Here is a 19688-nt window from a genome sequence, read left to right as displayed (position 1 = left end):
ACGGGGATAGTGCAGGAAATGGGGCTGAGGTACAATATTGACCACAATCTTGATGAATGGCAAAGCAGGCTCAAAGGGCCAACTGGCCCACTCATGCTCCTACTTTTTATGTTCTTGTAGCTCTAGCAGCGGTTGTCATGTCTTGAATATTTTAATATTATTTCCTTCCAATCATACAATTAAATATCATAACCAGTGGCATTGCATAACACTGGTGGTAGATACTGCCATTTGACCAAAGCAGAAATTTCATTTATTTCTCCAAGGAAATCAAACCATAAATGGTTTAATGATCTGCTTGAACAATCTGCCTGGTTGGCTACACTCTTCTGTTGTCATAAAATCATCAACATCGTATTCAGAAAGAGGTTTCACTCCATGAACTTGGGAGTTGGTCTGTCAGAATCATACACTTTTATGCCCACTGCCTCAGCAGCTGTCAGAATTTATTTCATTTATATCAATCAATGGTGACAGCATTATTTAGAGGATTGAATGCATGAACTAGAGAGGTTCAAGCTTTGAGCCACAGAAAAGCAAGACTCCAGTTATTATTTAACTTGTTAATTGGTAGTATCTTAGATGTATCAACGCCACAATTTTGGCAGCATATTGAAAACACAGTGACACACCTTCAGTCTATTGAAAGAAGTCTTTTGATAGTCGCACAATCTCTTTTTATATTTGCTTTGACAATCAAGTGCCAAATATAATGAAGTCCTTGTAGGTAGGCTTATCTAAGAGGCCAGTCTCACATACACAGTTGTAGGGAAACTTTCCATGCATCAGAGAAATAAATGAGTTGCTGACAGCTATTGGAGCTTGCAGTAATTTACTATCAGAGTACTAAATCAAAGGTCATATAGATTAACTGATTGAAGGTTTCTGAAGTACAGCCTCATCAAAATATCTGAAATTATTTTAACTTCTATTTGTTCCACATGTTTTACCATAAAGGAGCATTTTCATTGAGTAAGCAGAAAAGAGGCACCTCTAAACAGTGGAAGAAATGTACCTCAACTGGGACTTCAACAACCAGAAAGAGCAACTCGGAGGAGCAGTTTTACTACCAGCAAAGCAAGGTTGCATTGGTAAAACAGATGCAATGGTAAAACAGAGAGGATTTTCACAATCTCAAAATATCCTAAGATTCTTTACAGCCAAGAATTTCTTTCGAAATGTAGGATTATTGTAGGATAGATAGTGCAGTGACTAATTTGCATAAAGCAAGGTCTCACAACAGTGGCAAGATGCATGACCTGTTTTAGTTTTCTATAAATGTTGGTCTAGAAACAAGGAGAACTTTGCTGCTCAATTTTGAAAAGTATCACGAGAACTTTTATTTCCACATGAAAGGGCAGATGGACCACAGTTTAATGACTAATCTAAAAGATAATCCATCTAACACTGCAACAATCTTTCAGTATTGCTCTTAAAACTCAGTCTGGATAATGTACATGCACCTCTGGAGAAGGACATAGATCCCTGAAAGTGCTTCAAGTGAGCTAAACTTCAAGGATTTGCATATAAACAGATAACCGTTTCAAATTTTGAAAACAAAATTAGAGGATTGCAAAATAAATAGAGCTTGTCAAAGAAAAGTAGATCGAATTAGGTAGAAATGGAGTGTGAGGAATGCAGGATGTGGATTGGAAATGAAAATAGTGGTTTAAGTGAGAACCACAGCTGCAATCAATATCTCATAAGGGTATAAAGAATTGATCAGAAGAATCCTAAAAGATAATGAGATTAAGATTGTCAAAAATATAAAAAGAATATGAAAGGTTTCTGTACTTTGGGGGAAAAAATCAGGTTACTAATGATGTAGAAATGACAAATATTTCAATCACTATTTTGATGGTACTGATTGAGGTGTCCAAGATGATAAGAGGCATAGATCGAGTGGAACGTCAGAGACTTTTTCCCAGGGCGAAAATGGCTAACACGAGGGTGCATAATTTTAAGGTGATTGGAGGAAGGTATATTGGGGATGTCAGAGGTAAGTTTTTTTTTCCACAAAGAGAGTGGTGGGTGTGTGGAACACACTGCCAGCAGAGGTTGTGGAGGCAGATACATTAGGTACATTTAAGAGATAGCCACATGAAGGAGAGAAAAATGGAGGGCTATGTGGGAGGGAAGGGTTAGATAAATCTTAGAGCAGGATAAAATGTCGGCACAACATTGTGGGCCAAAGGGCCTGTACTGTGCTGTAATGTTCTATGTTCTATAATTTAGAAACAAACTTCAGGACTTCCTGGACAGAATTGGAAATTAAAACCAATAGGTATACAAGCTAATGGATTTGAAAATTATTTACAAAAATGTAAGATTTTTTGTGCTCTTCAAAGATTACTACTGAGGATGATGAAAGAAATTAGTCACAAGCTTTGGACATCTTAGGGGAAATCAGTAAATAGGGAAATTGTCAAGGAACATGAAAAATGTAAAATATTTTACTGACATGTCAATTAAGAAAGGAAGATTGGGATTGGAATAGAACCATTAAGGGATAGACTGGGGAACAACTGGGGTGGCAGAAATATCAAATCATTATTCTGCTTTGTGATTTACCAGGAGTTGGAAAAGGTGGACATGACATTGGAGGGTATATGGTTTATGAGATAAGTGCATTCAGATAATTAACATGGCATCTGTGTTTAAGAAGGAGATAAAACATGTCTAGGGAATTAGAGACTAGTTAACTTAACAATGGTGGCAGGAAATATAAAGGATCCTCACTAAAGGGGAGAATACAAAGACATCTGTTAAAAAAATAACAATGAATAATTAGCATGGATTTTGAAAGGGAAAATTATACTTGACTTACTTATCGAATTTTTTGAAAAAGTAATGGAGTGAGCAGGCAATGTTAACGCAGTAGTTGTAATTTATCTAGATTTTCAAAAGAGGAAAGAACAACGTCAAAAAATTCAAATCAGGAGACAAGTACCAGAATGGATTACTTGTTGACTTCAAGTTAGAATGCAGGGAGTAGGAATAAAGAGTAACTATTCAAAGTAGAAGAAGGTGAGTACTGGTGTTCTGTAAGGATCAGTGCTCTGACTACTATTGTCACATTAATGATTCAAATTACAGAATTAATAGAGTTCTAAATTTGTAGATAAAACCAAATTGGAGATGAATAATTAATATGGAGAAGCACTGAAACAAATTACATGGGAATGTGAATAAACTTGCAGAACAGAAAAATAAAGCGTATTTATACAATTCTATCTAAAAGGGATTCTAGAGAAGAAAATGTGGCACAAGATTATAAAGAAAACATGAAAGAAGACAGAGAAGCCTGTGGATTTAATATTGGTAGCCAGAGAAATAACACAGAATAAAAATAATCACAGAATGATTAAATGTATTTCATAAAAATGTACACATCGAAGCTGTTTGACAGTTATTTGAGTGGTTTGAGTACATAATTGAGTTAGTTAACTATGCAAACTCATCAGACCAGTAGTAGGCTGTGTAAAGTGCATAGCTTGCATGGCCTAGGGAGACACATCAGTTCCTACTGCTCCAAGACAGGTTATATATGCACTCTTTACATGGTTCTTTTTATTTTCCATCTTCTACAGGTCAAAAACAATAATTTAACTAAATGGAAACACATAGTTTGCCTAAGAAGTTTCACTGTGATCTTTCAGTAATCTCAGCTTGCTGGCCCCATGATGATAAGGTAGTACTTACTGAACTATCTAGTTCCTTAAGAATAGCTTGCTGCCCATATCCTCTATATTCAATCCAGAAAGTGAACAGGTGAAAGGTTATTACATTTATATTTTATACCTCCTTCTTGCCCACAGTCCTCAGGTAAATTACAGGGAGCAATACGACTTACTGTTTATTAGAAGTGTTTCATTGATTGGAATATAGGACATTTGAAACCATTACTCAATAAAGAAAGGAGAGAGAAACAGGAAACAAAAATCTAGTTAGTGCAACATCAGTCAATGGAAAAATGCTGGAATCCATTGTGGCATGGTTAGATATTCAAAAGCTTGAGCAGAGTCATCATGGTTTTATGAATTGGAAATCATGTTTGAAAAATTTATTAGAGTTCTTTGAACAAGTATCTAGCATTGAGAGGAACCAGTAGAGGTGGCAAATTTGGATTTCCAAAGGGCATGCAATAAGGTGCCACGTCAAAGACTACTACACAGGAACTGACTAAAGGGATTGAACATAAGTTAGGCAGAGGATTGATAAATAACAGAAAGCAGTAGGGGTAAATCAGTCTTTATCAGGTTGGAAAGCTTTAACAACTGGGATGCCTCACCGATCCAGGCAAGGTCTCAGCTACTTATAATCTGTATCAATGACTCGGACAAGGGAACAAAGTAATGTATCAGAGTTTGCCAATGAGCAAAGATAGATGGGAATCTAAGTTGTAAGACGAAACAAAGAATCTACAAAAAGAAATAAGCATGTTGGGTGAATGGTAACAAGAGTAATACAATAGCAATGGAGGATTTTAATCTATATATGGTCTGGGAAATCAAATTAGCAATAATTCGCAGAATGCACAAAATAGAGTTTTCTCGTTTAGTATGTCAGGGAACCAGAGAGAACAGACTATTTTATATTTAATATTGTACGAGGAGAAAGGTTTAATTAATAACTTGCTACTTATAGAACCTTCAGGAAAAAGTAATCATAACATGATAGAATTTTACATAAAAATTGAAGTGATTTTGTTCAATCAGAAATCAGGGTTTTGAATCTAATCAAAGCAAACCATGAAGAAAGGGACATTATAACAATAAGTAAGCAATGGCTAATATTCAATGAATTTATGCACAGTTTCAAACAAATATACATCCTTTTAATGAATGAAAATGAAATGGGAAAATTGACCTATATGTGGCTATCAAGAAGATAAGATAGTATTAGATCAAAGGAAAAGGACAAGAAGAGTAACAAGCCTGAGGATTCGGAACATTTCAGAATTCAGCAAAGGATGACCAAGAAATTTACAGAAAAGGGAAAGTAGAATATGAGAGAAAGTTAGTAGAAATTTAAATATAGACTTTGATAATAAAGCTTCTATGCAAGTTGAGACAGGAGAAATTATATTGGAGACTAAGGAAATGGCAGAGAAATTGCAGAAAAGTTGGTCTAACATCATTATTCAATTAAAGTTAGAATCTATTTTAAGGAAGTGATAACAGGCGATAGAGAACATAATAATGGGACTAGGTTGAGTCAATGTGGACATGAAAGGGAAGTCATGTTTGGCAAATTTATTGAATTTTTTAAAGTTGAAATTACCAGGATAGATAACGGAAAAACAGTTAACAAAATACCAGCTGATGTGGTGTGTTTGGACTTTCAAAAGACCTTTGGTAAGGTGCCATTAACAGGTTATTAAACAAAATTTGAGCACATTGAATTGGTGGCAATGTACTGGTGTGGATTGAAGAGTGCAAAACTCCTCCATCTCCAGCCCATCTCCTGTCCTATCAGCGGCCCCAAACATCCTGACCATGCTACACAACTAGGGTTGATCCATCCCCTGCCCACATTTTGGTAAACCAGACCAGCAGGCTGTGCTCCTTCTCCTTGCATGCAAACATAAAGTCATACAGTGCTGGTCTGTGAAATAAAGGAGCTTCCACATGACTGCTTTGAGTCAGTAGACTCATCAGCCTACCCAGATGAGTATGTCACCACTGTCACAGACTTTATCAGCAAGTGTGTAGAGGACTGTGTACCAATGAAGTCAATCTGGGTGTTCCCAAACCAGAAACCATGGATGAACTGGGAGATCCACATCCAACTGAAGTCCAGGACTGCAGCGTTCAAATCAGGTGACCCTGACCTACACAAGAAATTGAGATACGACCTTCATAAAGCTATCAGGGATGCCGAGAGACAACACCAGTCCAAAATCAAGTCCCAGACCAGCCATCAGTTGTGGCAGGGCTTGCATGCTATAATGGGCTACAAAGCAAAACCGGGCAGCATCGCCAACAACAGTACATCCCTTCCTGATGAGCTTAACGCATTCTACATATGCTTAGAACAGAAGGGGAATGAAATGTCACCACCCTCCCCGACAGCCTCCAATGCACCTGTACCCACAGTCACCAGTGCAGATGTCAGATCTGTCTTCCAGAGAGTGAACCTACGGAAAGCATCTGGTCCGGATGGAGTCCCTGACTGTGTCGTTAGATTCTGTGCAGATTAGCTGGTGGGGTATTTGCAGACATTTTTAACCTCTCCCTACTTCAATCTGAAGTTCCCACCTGCTTTAAGAAGACCACTATCATTCCAGTACCCAAGAAAAATAAGGTAACCTGTCTTAATGACTACCACCCAGTGCCTCTGACATCCACATCATGAAGTGCTTTGAGAAACTGGTCATAGCACACAAACTCCAGCATCCCAAGCAACCTCAACCCACTGCAATTTGCCTACCTCCAAAACAGGTCCACGGCGGACGCCATCTCCCGGGCCCTACACTCATCTCTGGAGCACCTAGATAGTAAAGACACCTACATTAGACTACTATTTATCGATTACAGCTCCACCTTCAATACTATAATTCCAAGCAAACTCATCTCGAAACTCCTAGACCTGGGACTCAACACCTCCCTTTGCAACTGGATCCTTGACTTCCTGACCAACAGACCACAGTCAGTATGGATGGGCAGCAACACCTCTGCCATGATTATCCTCAACACTGGTGCCCCACAAGGCTACGTCCTCAGCCCCCTAATTTACTCCCTATACACTCACGACTGCGTAGCCAGATTCTGCTCTAACTCCATCTACAAGTTTTCAGATGACGCCACCATAGTGGGCTGAATCTCAAATAATGATGAGTCGGAGTACAGGAAGGAGATAGAGAACCTAGTGGCTTGGTGACATGATAACAAACTTTCCCTCAATCTCAGCAAAGCAAAAGAGCTAGTCATTGACCTCAGGAAGAGGGGCAGTGCACATGGTCCTGTTTACATCAACGTGATGAAGTCGAGAGGGTTGAGAGCTTCAAGCTCCTAGGAGTGAACATCACCAATAGCCTGTCCTAGTCCAACCACGCAGACACCATAGCCAAGAAAGCGCACCAGTGCCTCTACTTCCTCAGGAGGTTAAAGAAGTTTGGCATGTCCTCTTTGACCCTCACCAATTTTTATCAATGCACCATAGAAAGCATCTTGACTGGGTGCATCAGCGCTTGGTATGGCACATTTCAGCACATCACAAAAACCAACCTCCCTTCCATGAACTCTGTCTACGCCTCTCGCTGCCTCAGGAAAGCAGTCAACATGATCAAAGACCCTACGCACCCTGTACATTCTCTCTTCTCCCCTGTCCTATTGGGCAGAAGCCTGAAAGCATGTACCACCAGGCTCAAGGGCAGCTTCTACCCTGCTGTTATAAGACTATTGAATGGTCTCCTTCTACGATAAGATGGACTCTTGAACTCACAATCTACCTCATCATGGCCTTGCAGCTTATTGTCTGCACTGCACATTATCTGTAACAGTAACATTTTATTCTGTATGCTGTTATTGCTTTTCCCTTGTACTACCTCAGTGCACTGATGTGATGAATGATCTGTATGGATGGTATGCAAAACAAGGTTTTCCACCGTACCTTGGTACTTGTGACAATAATAAACTAGCTTTACCTACTTATCAAACTGGGAAGGAACAAATGGGTCATTTTTAGGGTGGGAAGCTGTGATCAGTGGGGTGTCACGGGGATCATTACTGGGGACCCAGCCATTCACAATTAACATCAATGATTTAGATGAGGGAACAAGTGTAATATATCCAAGTTTGTTGATGAGGCAAAGTTGGGCGGTAGTGTAGTCTGTTAAGGAGTATGTAGAGAGGCTTCAGGGGATATACAGTAGATAGCTGGGTGAATGAGCAAGGTCCTGACAGGTGGAAGATAATGTGTAAAAAATGTTAAGTAATCCACTTTAGTTGAAAAAAATAGAAACTTAGAGTTTTTATAAATATTGAGAGATTAAAAGCTGCTGATGTTCATAGGGACCTTGTATACAAATCACTGAAAGTTAACGTGCAGATACCGCAAGCAATTAGGAAGACAAGCTGTGCTTTGGCCTATATTGCAAGCAGATTTAAGTTCCGGAGTAAAGATACCTTACATGAATTATAGTATAGCACAGTGGCACAGCAGATAATGCTACTCCTCACAACTCAAGCAAATCACACTTGAACCTAACCTCTGGTGCTGGAGTTTGCACATTCTCCCTTTAACTGTGTCGGTATTCAATGGGTGCTTCCGTTTCCTCCCACATCCCAAAAATGTGCTGATTGTAGGCTTACTGGCTACTGTAAATTACTCTCTAATCCAGGAAACATTCTGGTGAACCTCTTTTGCAGCCTTTCCAAAGCCTCCACAGCTTCCTGTAATGTGGCGAACAGAACTGCACACAATACTCCAAATGCAGCCTAACCAAAATTTTATACAGCTGCAATGTGACTTCCCGACTTTTATAGTCAACACCCTGGCTATTGAAGGGAAGCGTAGTGTATACATTATTTATTACCCCATCTACTTGTGCAGCCACTTTCAGGGAGCTATGGACTCGAACTCTAAGAACCCTGTGTATATCAATGCTCCTAAGGGTCCTGCCATTTATTATATATCTTCCTCTTAGATTTGACCTCCCAAAGTGCAACACATCACACTTGTCCAGATTAAACTCTATCTGCTATTTCTCTGTCCACCTTTCCAATTGGTCTATATCCTGCTGAATCCTTTGACAACCTTCCTCACCAACCACAACTCTGCCGATTTTTGTGTCATCTACAAATTTACTAATCAGCTCACCTACAGTTTTGTTCAATCATTTGTATATATCAGGAACAATATAGGTTCAGCACTGATCCTTGCGGAACACTCCTCACTCCTCAACTACTACCCTGTCTTCTGTGGCCAAGCCAGTCTTGAATCCAACCTATCAAGCTTCCAATGGATCCCATGTGCCTTAACCTTCTGGATCAGCCTACTATGAGGGACCTTGTCGAAAGCTTTATAGAAGTCCCTGTATACAACATTCACGGCCCTGCCCCCATCAACTACTTTCATCGCCTCCTGAAAAAGCTCAATCAAGTTTGTAGGACATGACCTCCCCTGCACAAAGCCATGATGACTATCCCTGATATGTCCATGTTTTTCCAGATGCAGGTATTTCCTATCCCTAAGGATCTTCAGTAATTTCCCTATCACTGATGTAAGGCTTTCCAGCCTATAATTTCCTGGCTTGTCTCCATGGCCCTTCATAAACAGAGGAACAACATTGGCTATTCTCTAGTCCTCTAGGACCTCACCTGCAGCTCAAGAGGATACAAGGATCTCTGTTAAGAACCCAGTGATCTCCTCTCTTGCCTCTCACAATAACCTGGGATAGATCCCATCAGACGCTAGGGACTTAACCACCTTGATGCTCCAAAAGACCCAACTCCTCCTACTTCTTGATATCAACATGCCCTTGAATATCAGCATATCCCTCCCTGATCTCACTATCCTCCTTGTCCTTCTCCTTGCTGAAAACCAATGCAAGGTACTTGTTTAGTAACTCATCCGTTTCCTCTGGCTCCAGGCATGAAGTCCCTCCTTTGATCTTGAGTGGATCTTTCCACTCCCTCGTTATCCTCGTCTTTAATGTACGTGTAAAATGCCTTGGGATTCTCTTTATTCCTACTCACCAAGCAGATTTCATGGCCCCTTTAGCCGTCCTGATTTCCTGTTTAAGTTATTTCCTGCTTCCTTTATTTTCCTCAAGGACCCTGTCTGATTTCAGCTTCCTAAATCTTAAAAATGCCTCCTTTCACTTTTTGATGAAATTTGCAGCCTCTCTTAAATCTCTTAAACCCAAACCTTGCTATCCTTGTCTTTCTTCCTCACAGGAACATGTTGGTCCTGAATTCTGACCAGCTGGCCTTTAAGTGAGTCCCACATGTCAGAAGTGGACTTACAAGATAACAGATGCTCCCATTCTACTCTCCCTAGCTCCTGCCTAATACTGTTGTAATTAGCCTTTCCCCAATTTAGCATTTTACCCTGTCCAGTCTTATCCTTATCCATAACTACAGTACCTGTAAACTTACTGAGTTATGATCACCATTCCCAAAATTCTCTACCACTGCAACTCTGATCTCCTGGCCAGGCTCATTTCCCAATACAAGGTCTAGTATGGCCCCTTCCCTGTTTGGGTTATCTGCATTCTGTGTCAAAAAACCCTCCTGTTTGCACCAAACAAGGTCTGCTCCATCTAAGCAGCTGGCAGTAAGGGAGTCCCAGTCAACTTTGGGGAAATTAAAATCACCTGTTGCTTTTACATCTTTCCATGATCTGCCGACATATCTGTTCCGCTAGCTATTGGGAGACCTAGAATATAACCCCATAATAGTGATGACACATCTTTATTCCCAAGCTCTACCCATCTTGTCTCGCTGGATGAGCCATCCAGGATGTCCTCTCTAAGTGCTGCTGTGACGTTCTCCCTGATCAGTAATGCAACTCCCGCACCTCTTTTACATCCCTCTCTATTGTGTCTGAAACATCGGAATCCTGGACAGAGCTGCACAGTCCTGCCCTTCTCTCAACCAAGTCTCTGTAATGGCTACAACATCATTGTTCCATGTACTAATCCAGGCTCTAAGTTTATTTGCTTTAACAGGAAAGTAAGATTAACCAGAAATCCATTTTTAGCCAGTGTAGACACAGTGGATCAAAAGACCCTCCTGTGCTGTAAATTGTTATAATTTTATGATGAATAACACATTCATATTTTTATGAGAAATGATAAACATTCTTTAAGACAGAATATCCCACCCACGGCTTTAAGTGAATGCCAAGTGATCATTTAGGAATTCAAGATACAGTGAAATAGTAAACCTGTTTTTTCAAGGCCAGCCAGTTAGGAGAAAAACATTAGTCTAGTTTGGTTTCTCATTCCCAGGTGTAGTAAAACTCTGTTAATCTGGCTTGTTTGAGACTTTAGCAGAGCCAGACTGGCAGATTTTCTGGACTTCTGGATGTTATTCTAATGAATACTCCAACACACATTCAATTTTTTTTTAAAAGATGTTACACAGAATTGTAATAAATTTAAAGTGAACTTGGTAAGTTTAAAGAGAGCACAGGAAATACAGCCCCAGTAAGTTTAAAGGGAACATGAGAAACAGAACCAAATGAGTTTAAAGGGAGCGCTGGAACCAAGGTTAATGTGTTTTAAAGCGGCACAGGAACCAGGGCCCTTTGTTAAAGGGAGTGCGGGAATGGGGACAGCAATGTGTTAAAGGGAGCATCCATTATTTCCATGGCTACTTCTTTTAGTATTCCAGGATTCCGATTATCAGGCCTTGGGGTTTAATCAGCTTTTAGTCCCATTAATTTCTCCAGTACTTTATTTTTACTAATTTCCTTTAATTCCTCCTTTTCATTACACACTTAGTTTTTTAGCATTTTGCCCTCTACCACGAAAATATCTAATTATTTGCTCTGTTATTTCTTTGTTTCACCATTATAAATCCTCATTTTCTGAGTGCAAGAAAGAAAAGGAACAAACACTCAAGAATAAGCTTTAAAGTAATACTTCCAACAAAATTACCTTTTATTATTTGGTAATTACACAGGGTTGATGTTTCCAATATTGTAGTTGTTTGAATAGTCCTAATATGTGAAATGAAATCAGTCAGCAAGATACTACAAAAACTCAAACAAGTCTGCTCGAAATTAAGATTTCTGTAACTAGTGTGCACTTCATTTTTCTCCTGCTTGTGTCCCTATGTCTTGATTCAAAGATTTGTACCAATACATTCTGGGCTTTCCTTAAAATGTTATCACTTAGTTTATGTTGCTTTTCATTCTTCCTATCAAAACACTGTGCTTCACATTTCTCTATGTTACGTAGCACCTGTCACAGGTTTCTCTATTCCACGTCTGTGATCTAAAATCAGTGATTCATTATGTTCATAGTTTACTACAATTCCAAGTTCTGTGCCATCTGCTATCTTTGAAGTTATTTCCTGAACACGTGGTCAAGACCGTCGATGTATAACAATAGTGCCAGGGAGTATCGTGTTATATTTCCCTCTAATCTGAAAAAAGTTCATCCATACTCTGCAATTGACCCTTAATCAATTTTAATTCCACATTCCCTCTACAATGTCCCTTTAATCCAATGGATTCTAGTTTTGATGAGGTCTATTATTTATTGAATGCCTTTCGAAAGTCTGTAAACATGTAAAAACAACCACACAAAACTCAAAATGCTCTCCATCAAAGAATTCAACTTAATCAAACTTATTTTCTTTTCTCAATTTTGCGATTGTTGTCATTTGTTAACCCATATTTTTACGTGACTTTATTGTATCTGAAATATTTCCCACTACCAGTTTACCACTCTCCCTATTTTAAACATGGATGTTATATTTGCAATCTTTTGTGTTTTCTAACACTGTTCTAAGTAGGACTTGAAGAAGACTTAGACCAACAAACTCAGGTGCATTCCTTCTGAAACTGTGGTCTCTTCCAATCTGAGCATTGTTAGCCTTTACAACATTTACATCTTTTTCCAAAGACGTAAGGGTTAGAAAGTTGTGGGCATGCTATGTTGGTGCCAGAAGCGTGGTGACACTTGCGGGCTGCCCCCTGAACACTCTACGCAAAAGATGCATTTCACTGTGTGTTTCGATGTACATGTGACTAATAAAGATGTTATCTTATCTTATCTTATCTACATTATTTATGCAAAAGTCCCTAGCTGTAAAGACAAGTTGGCAACCTACTCCCTGGAAGTAAAGCTGCAGAGATATGCAAGAGCAGCTCGAGATATTCTCCATTACAGTTACATGCCTACGCCATAATTTCTTAATGAACTACACAAAAAATGTGAATCTATCATAGAAGGAAATAAATAAAAAGACAAAGCTTTTGAAAATATATGGTTATACAGTATATCTTTGGTCATAACAAAGCTGGTATGGAAATTTTTGTTAATGGCTCTGCTCAAAATTGATTTACCTTACGATCGGTATCAAGACATGCCATCCTTTTGGCTTCAGCAAGTGCTTGAAGTTGTTGATAATCAATTGGTTTGTATTTCTGACTTCCAAGACCATTTCTTATTCTTATAACCAGTTTCTCTAATGGAAAATTACAGAAGCAAAAGAAGTTTCAAAATACAGTCCTGGATGTGCAAGGGAAAACCAAGTGTACAAGAAAATGAAAAATAAATTGCTTTAAAATAAAGTGCAGGTAGTTCAGAAGAATAAGCACAGAATTTCAATATGTTTTAGATATCACAGGACTATCTAGCTGAGGTACTGGATAGCTATTAGGATGGACTCAGAGTGATTTTTGCCTTGCTTTAAGCAACTGTAACAAGCCTACATTCCCTCTTTCCAAGATTATCTAACTCTGAACAAAGTTAGTGTGAGATCTTAAGTCTTCCAATAATATTCACTCTTATATTGACTGAAACAATTTAGATTATTTATTTGTTGTTTTACTGTTAACAAAATACCTATCTCTGCCCTATTCATGTGAAAACATTAAATATAAGTTACAGGATATTTATTTAAGTTACAGGATAAATTCTGAATCCATTGTAAATTTATTTGGTCCAATTGAAACTTATAAAGTTTTTTCTCTAACAAATAGAAAAAAACTAACACAACGTTCAAAACACATTTTGTGTTCAGACTAAAAATGTCTTAGGCAATGACATTATATACTGTATATAATTATTAGTTTTGTTTCATAATTCTGTAATTCATATTGAAGTAAAATACTTAAGAATACTTAAGGGCACCTCAAATGTACAGTTGGTACAAAAAATACATTGTTAGCTAATTGTACTAATTGTTGGTCCGTTCTCTGCAAGATGTTCAAATGAATTCAGTATTTATCTTTATTAACTAATGTTTCTGTTTGGATTATGCAAAGCTCCAGTGCACATTGTCAATGAGAAGTCAAATTATTCAAGATGAAGCAGTGAATAGTTTATCTCAGACAACGAAAAAAATATTGATTTAAAGAATGTTGAAACGAATATTATTAATACTAGCCTATTACAATTTCAATCTTATTGTGGCTTACCTTAGATTTAAAAAGAACGGTATGAAATAGTGACTTTTTTCCCCACAGGTGGTTCCTGCAGTATATCCATGAATTTTGTTTGCCTTTTTATTCACTTGATATTTATTACATTTTTTAATCTAATCAAAATCAGTAAATTTTACTGCACATGAAAAATAAATTGCATTAAAATAAAGTGCAGGTAGTTCAGAAGAATAAGCACAGAATTTCAATATGTTTTAGAAATCACAGGACTATCTAGCTGAGGTACTGAGTAGCTATTAGGATGGACTCAGAGTGATTTTGCCTTGCTTTAAGCAACTGTAACAAGCCTACATTCCTTCTTTCCAAGATTATCTAACTCTGAACGAACTGAAATTCAAACTTGAGACCTTCAATCTGTGGAGCTCAGCAGCATACTATCTTACTATCAGCAAAACAGCCCACATTTCAGTTCATTCACCTGCACCTGTCTCCCAACTCCATCCCTGCTCCTCTCTCCTACCTCGCACAACCTGCCTGTCATCTTCCACCCCTCCTCAGTCCATCAATCACCTCACACTCCTTTCTCACCACTCCCCCTTCTCCTCTTTATACTGGCCATCTTGCCTCTCCACTGTCAGTCCTGATGCAGGATTTCAACCCGAAATGTCGACTATTCCTTTCCTCCCACAGAAACTGCTCAGCCCACTGAGTTGCTCCAGCTTGTTTGTTGCTCCACACTTTAGTTAAATCATATTCACATAAAAATATTAAAGCAGTAAATTAAATCTCCTTCTGATTAGGTAAAGCTATTTTCACACTTATTTTCCTGTTCTTGTAAGGCCTTTTGCTACATCACTCCTTCTGAAGGTATTGCCACGTTACAATTTTTATTGCACGAGTTAAACCATAAGACCATAAGACATCGGAGCAGAATTGGGCAATTTGGCCCATCGAGTCTGCTCTGCTGTTCAATCATGGCTGATATATTTTTCCCTCTCAACCCCATTCTCCTGCCTTTTCCCTGTAATCTTCAATGCTCTTACTAATCAAGAAGCTATCGACCTCCACTTTAAATATACCCAATGACTTGGCCTCCACAGCCATCTGTGGAAATGAATTCCATAGATTCATGACCCTCTGGCTGAGGAAGTTCCTTTTTTTCTCTGTTCTAAGGGAACTTCCTTCTATTCTGAGGCTGTGCCCTCTGGTCCTAGACTCTCCCACTGGAAATATCCTGACCACATGCACTCTATCCAGGCCTTTCAATATTTGGTAGGTTTCAATGAGATTCCCCCTCATCCTTCTAAACTCCAGTGAGTACAGACCCAGAGTCATCAAACGCTCCTCATGCGTTAACCCTTTCATTCCCAGGATTATTCTTGTAAACCTTCTCCGGACCCTCTCCAACGCCAGCACATCCTTCCTTAGATATGGGGCCCAAAACTACTCACAGTATTCCAAATGTGGTCTGACCAACACCTTATAAAGCCTCAGCATTACATCCTTGTTTTTATATTCTGGTCCTCTTTAAATGAATGATAACATTGCATTTGCCTTCCTTACTACCAACTCAACCTGCAAGTTAACCTTTAGGGAATCCTGCACGAGGACTCTCAAGTCCCTTTGCATCTCCAATTTCTGAATTCGCTCCCTGTTAAGAAAATAGTCTACACCTTAGTCCTCCTACCAAAGTGTATGACCATACACTTCCCTACGCTGTATTCCTATGCAAGTCCTTCTGCAGACTCCCTGCTTCCTCACCACTAGCTGCCCCTCCACCTAACTTTGTATCATCCACAAACTTGGCCACAAAGCCATCAATTCCATCATCCAGTTCATTAACATATAAAATGAAAAGTAGCAGACCCAACGCCAATCCCTGCAGAACACCACTAGTCACCAGCAGCCAACCAGAAAAGACCCCCTTTATTCCCACTCTTTGCATTCTGCCAGTCAGCCAATCTTCTATCCATGCTAGTACCTTTCCTATAATACCATGGGCTCCTATCTTGTTTAAGCAGCTTCATGTGCGGCACCTTGTCAAAGGCCTTCTGAGAGCAAGTAAACAACATCCACTGACTCTCCTTTGTCTATCCTGCCTGTTACTTCCTCAAAGAATTCTGACAGATTTGTCAGGCAAGATTTCTCCTTAAGCAAACCATGCTGACTTCGGCCTATTCTATCATGTGCTTCCAAGTACTCTGAAACTTCATCCTTAGTAATGGACTCTAACATCTTACCAACCACTGAAGTCAGGCTAACTAGCCTATCCTGTCTTTCTTAGAAAGTGGAGTGACATTTGCTATTTCCCAGTTCTCCAGAACTATTCCTGATTCTGGTGATTCTTGAAAGATCACTGCTAATGCCTCCACAATCTCTTCAGCTACCTCTTTCAGAACCCTGGGGTGTAGTCCATCTGGTCCAGGTGACTTATCCATCTTCATTTATAATTCTGTACAACTCACATTTGAAAGTTAAAACAAGTGAGATCCTGTATCAATTCAAATTTATATACTTGCAGTTTGGGAAGAAGACATCAGATAGCAAACAGTAATGGGAAAGCTGGAGGCATGTATCTTTTTTAACACAGTATTTTTTTTAACTAATGCAAATGCTCAAACAACCACTTAGCTCAGCACTGGTTGAGGATATCCAGCCTAAATTTAATGGATAATTGCATAAAGCAGCTGAGAGGAAGAAGATTGATTATACAATACCTGCATCTTCTGCTCTGTGATTTGTGATGAACATTCTAAGATCTCTTCCACTCATTGTTCCTATGGAAGAGTGAATTGCACAAATTATTAAAACTGTTATTATGAACTAGAGTATTCTCCTAGGAAGAAAGCTGGAATATAAGATATAAATAAAGATTATTCAAATTCTGAACTTGGTAACAATTACTTCTATATCTAGTGTCTAGATTCAAACTGTCAGTAATGGTTTGGTCAGTAGCCCTAACACATCCGAGGCACCAAGTTATGACTCAAGACCCACTACAGAACAGAAAGGTCCAGGCTAACGTCTCAGTGCAACACCGAGGGAATCTTGCACTGGTGCCACCCTTCTGATATAAAATCAAACCAAGACTCCATCTGCTTTCTCAAGAGGATGTAAAAGAAAATTTGATTATGTGATTTTGCAGGGTTGATTGGATGTTGTTTCTAAATTTGGTGTCTAGGCCAATGCCAGGTGGTATGTCTAATGTTATTCTTATAATGTTAGTTGTATTAGTTTTCTGCTAGTGAATCATTTATTTCAGAGGATGGTTAAGGGTCATCAACATAATTGTCATTCTGGAATCATGTATAAGTCAGAGAGGAAAGGAACTTCAGATTTCTATATTGTTTGTATTACATAAATGATGGAGGAAAGTTTTTCTTTCTTGTGAAAATAAGTTACTACTAATCTCAAATGATAAATCACTTCTGATATATTACTCTCCAAAAGACATTGACTTGTTGGAGAAGGATGCCTTTGGAGTACGTTGCCACAGCAGTTAACTCACTATTGTTTCTGCCCAATTATTGAGTACACACATCAGGAAGCTCAAGCATGTTCAAAAACAATAATTTGCATTTATATAACACTTCCATAATATGTTTTATAGGCATGTAATCGGTTAAAAACTGATGCCAAGTAAAATTAAATATTAGATCAGAGATTAAAAGTTTAATCAAAGAAATAAATTTTAATAAATGTCTTGAAAATGATAAAGAGATTTAGGGAAAGGATTTCAGAGTTGGTTGTCTGTATAGATGAATAAATAACCAATTGTGTGTGTGTTGGGGGGGGGGGGGTGGAATGAGGGGAGGAATTGGAATGCAGATAGCTACTTAGAGGCAAAATCCCTGGATGGCAGTGGTGCTCTACAGTGACGGGAAGGGGCAAAGCATACAATGGCTGAACCCAAGGATTAGAAATATAAAAATAACAACTTTGGTAGACCGTGAACCAATGTAGGCCAGCAAAGGTAGTTGGTAAGTTTGGGTACAGGTGTTTTGGATAACCTCCATTTATAGAGGGTGGAGGCAGAAAACTGGGAATTAAAATAGTTATGCAATCAAAGGAATGGATGACTGACTTTTCTGAAATACTTAAAATGCCAAGAAATGTGGATGTGGATGAGCAGAATTTGTGTCTTAACCCATGGACAATGTGAGTATAGTTAACCCTCATAAGATCAACTGAGACTATATGCTAAAGTGAACTCCATTATGAAGGGCATATGAAAGGAATCTGAGGAAAAGCATTTAGGACCAAAACACATTCAGATGGAACTAGATAATAGCTTGAGTGGAAACTAGATTGGAAGTTTAAAATACTTATGGACTTGCATGATCCAGCGTGGCAGAGGATATAATGAGTGCTAAGATGATAGGGTGACAGAATGAATATTAACATTGCAAGATTGCTGCATTAAATATAAGTGATAAAGGACTGTGGAATAATCTGGATGTGGAACTTGTAACCTGCCCTTGTAGCCACAGCATCCATATGGCTGATGCAGTTGCATTTCTGGTTAATAATGGCCTTCAGGATGGTAATGGAATTGGAATATCATTGTCACTTGTACTGAGGTACAGTGAAAAACTTGTCTTGTATTCCATTCATACGGATCAATTCATTGCACAGTGCATTGAGGTAGTACAAAGTAAAACAACACAGAATGCAGAGTAAAGTGTCACAGCTACAGAGAAAGTGCAGTACAGGTAGACGATAAGGTGCAATGTTATAATGAGGTAGATTGTGAGGTCAAGAGTTCATTTTATCACACTAGGGGACCATTCAATAGTCTTATAACAGCGGGATAGAAGCTGTCCTTGAACCTGGTGGTACATGCCCTCAGGCTTTTGTATCTTCTGTTTGATAGGAGAGGGAAAAAGAGAGAATGTCCCAGGTGGGTGGGATCTTTCATTATGCTGGCTGCTTTACTGAGGCAGTGAGAAGTATAGACGGGAGTCCAAGGAGGGGAGGCTGGTTTCCGTGATGCGCTGGGCTGTGTCCACGACCCTCTGCAGTTTCTTGCGGTCCCAGGCAGAGCAGTTGCCATACCGAGCTGTGATGCATCCAGATAGGATGCTTTCTATGGTGCATTGATAAAAATTGGTGAGTGTCAAGGGGGACACGCAAAATTTCTTTAGACTCCTAAGGAAGTAGAGGCGCTGATGAGCTTTCTTGGCCGTGGCATCTTCGTGGTTGGACCAAGACAGGCTATTGGTGATGTTCATTCCTCGGATCTTGAAGTTTTCAACCCTCTTGACCTCAGCACCATTGATGTAGACAAGCGTATGTGCACCACCCCCATTCCTTAAGTCAATGACCGGCTCTTTTGTTTTGCTGACTTTGGGGGGAAAGGTTGTTGTCATGACACCATGTCACTGAGCTCTATCTCCTTCCTGTACTCCGACTCATCGTTATTTGAGATATGGTAATGCCATTCATTGACAGGGATAGTTGATTCAATTCTCTTGTGTTGGGCATGGTCATTGCCTGGCATTTCTATGGCACAAATGTTACTTGCCACTTACCAGTCTAGGTCTTTCTACAGGCAGTGGAGGGAAAGGTGTTTTCTTCTTCATTTGATGAGGAACTTCAAATGGAATTGAACACTATGACCATCA

The 19688-nt window shown here is 39.1% G+C and overlaps 1 protein-coding gene across 2 annotated transcripts in view; it reads right to left on the bottom strand.

Annotated features, from left to right (window-relative positions):
• The window catches only part of LOC127570085 (coiled-coil domain-containing protein 148-like), an 86400-nt gene that overhangs the window by 65826 nt on the left and 886 nt on the right, over positions 1 to 19688 (bottom strand). For both annotated transcript variants that reach the window (XM_052015374.1, XM_052015365.1), the window contains exons 2-3: positions 16782 to 16841; positions 13024 to 13145 (exon numbers count right to left, since the gene is read on the bottom strand). In XM_052015374.1, the coding sequence (XP_051871334.1) occupies positions 13024 to 13145; positions 16782 to 16836 (177 nt within the window). In that variant the 5' untranslated portion in view covers positions 16837 to 16841. The remainder of the gene's footprint in view (positions 1 to 13023; positions 13146 to 16781; positions 16842 to 19688) is intronic.

Source organism: Pristis pectinata, chromosome 1 (genome assembly GCF_009764475.1).
Source record: "Pristis pectinata isolate sPriPec2 chromosome 1, sPriPec2.1.pri, whole genome shotgun sequence".
Taxonomy (NCBI): domain Eukaryota; kingdom Metazoa; phylum Chordata; class Chondrichthyes; order Rhinopristiformes; family Pristidae; genus Pristis; species Pristis pectinata.
Note: the sequence above shows the minus strand (reverse complement) of the source record. Positions and strands in the feature narration are given on the sequence as shown.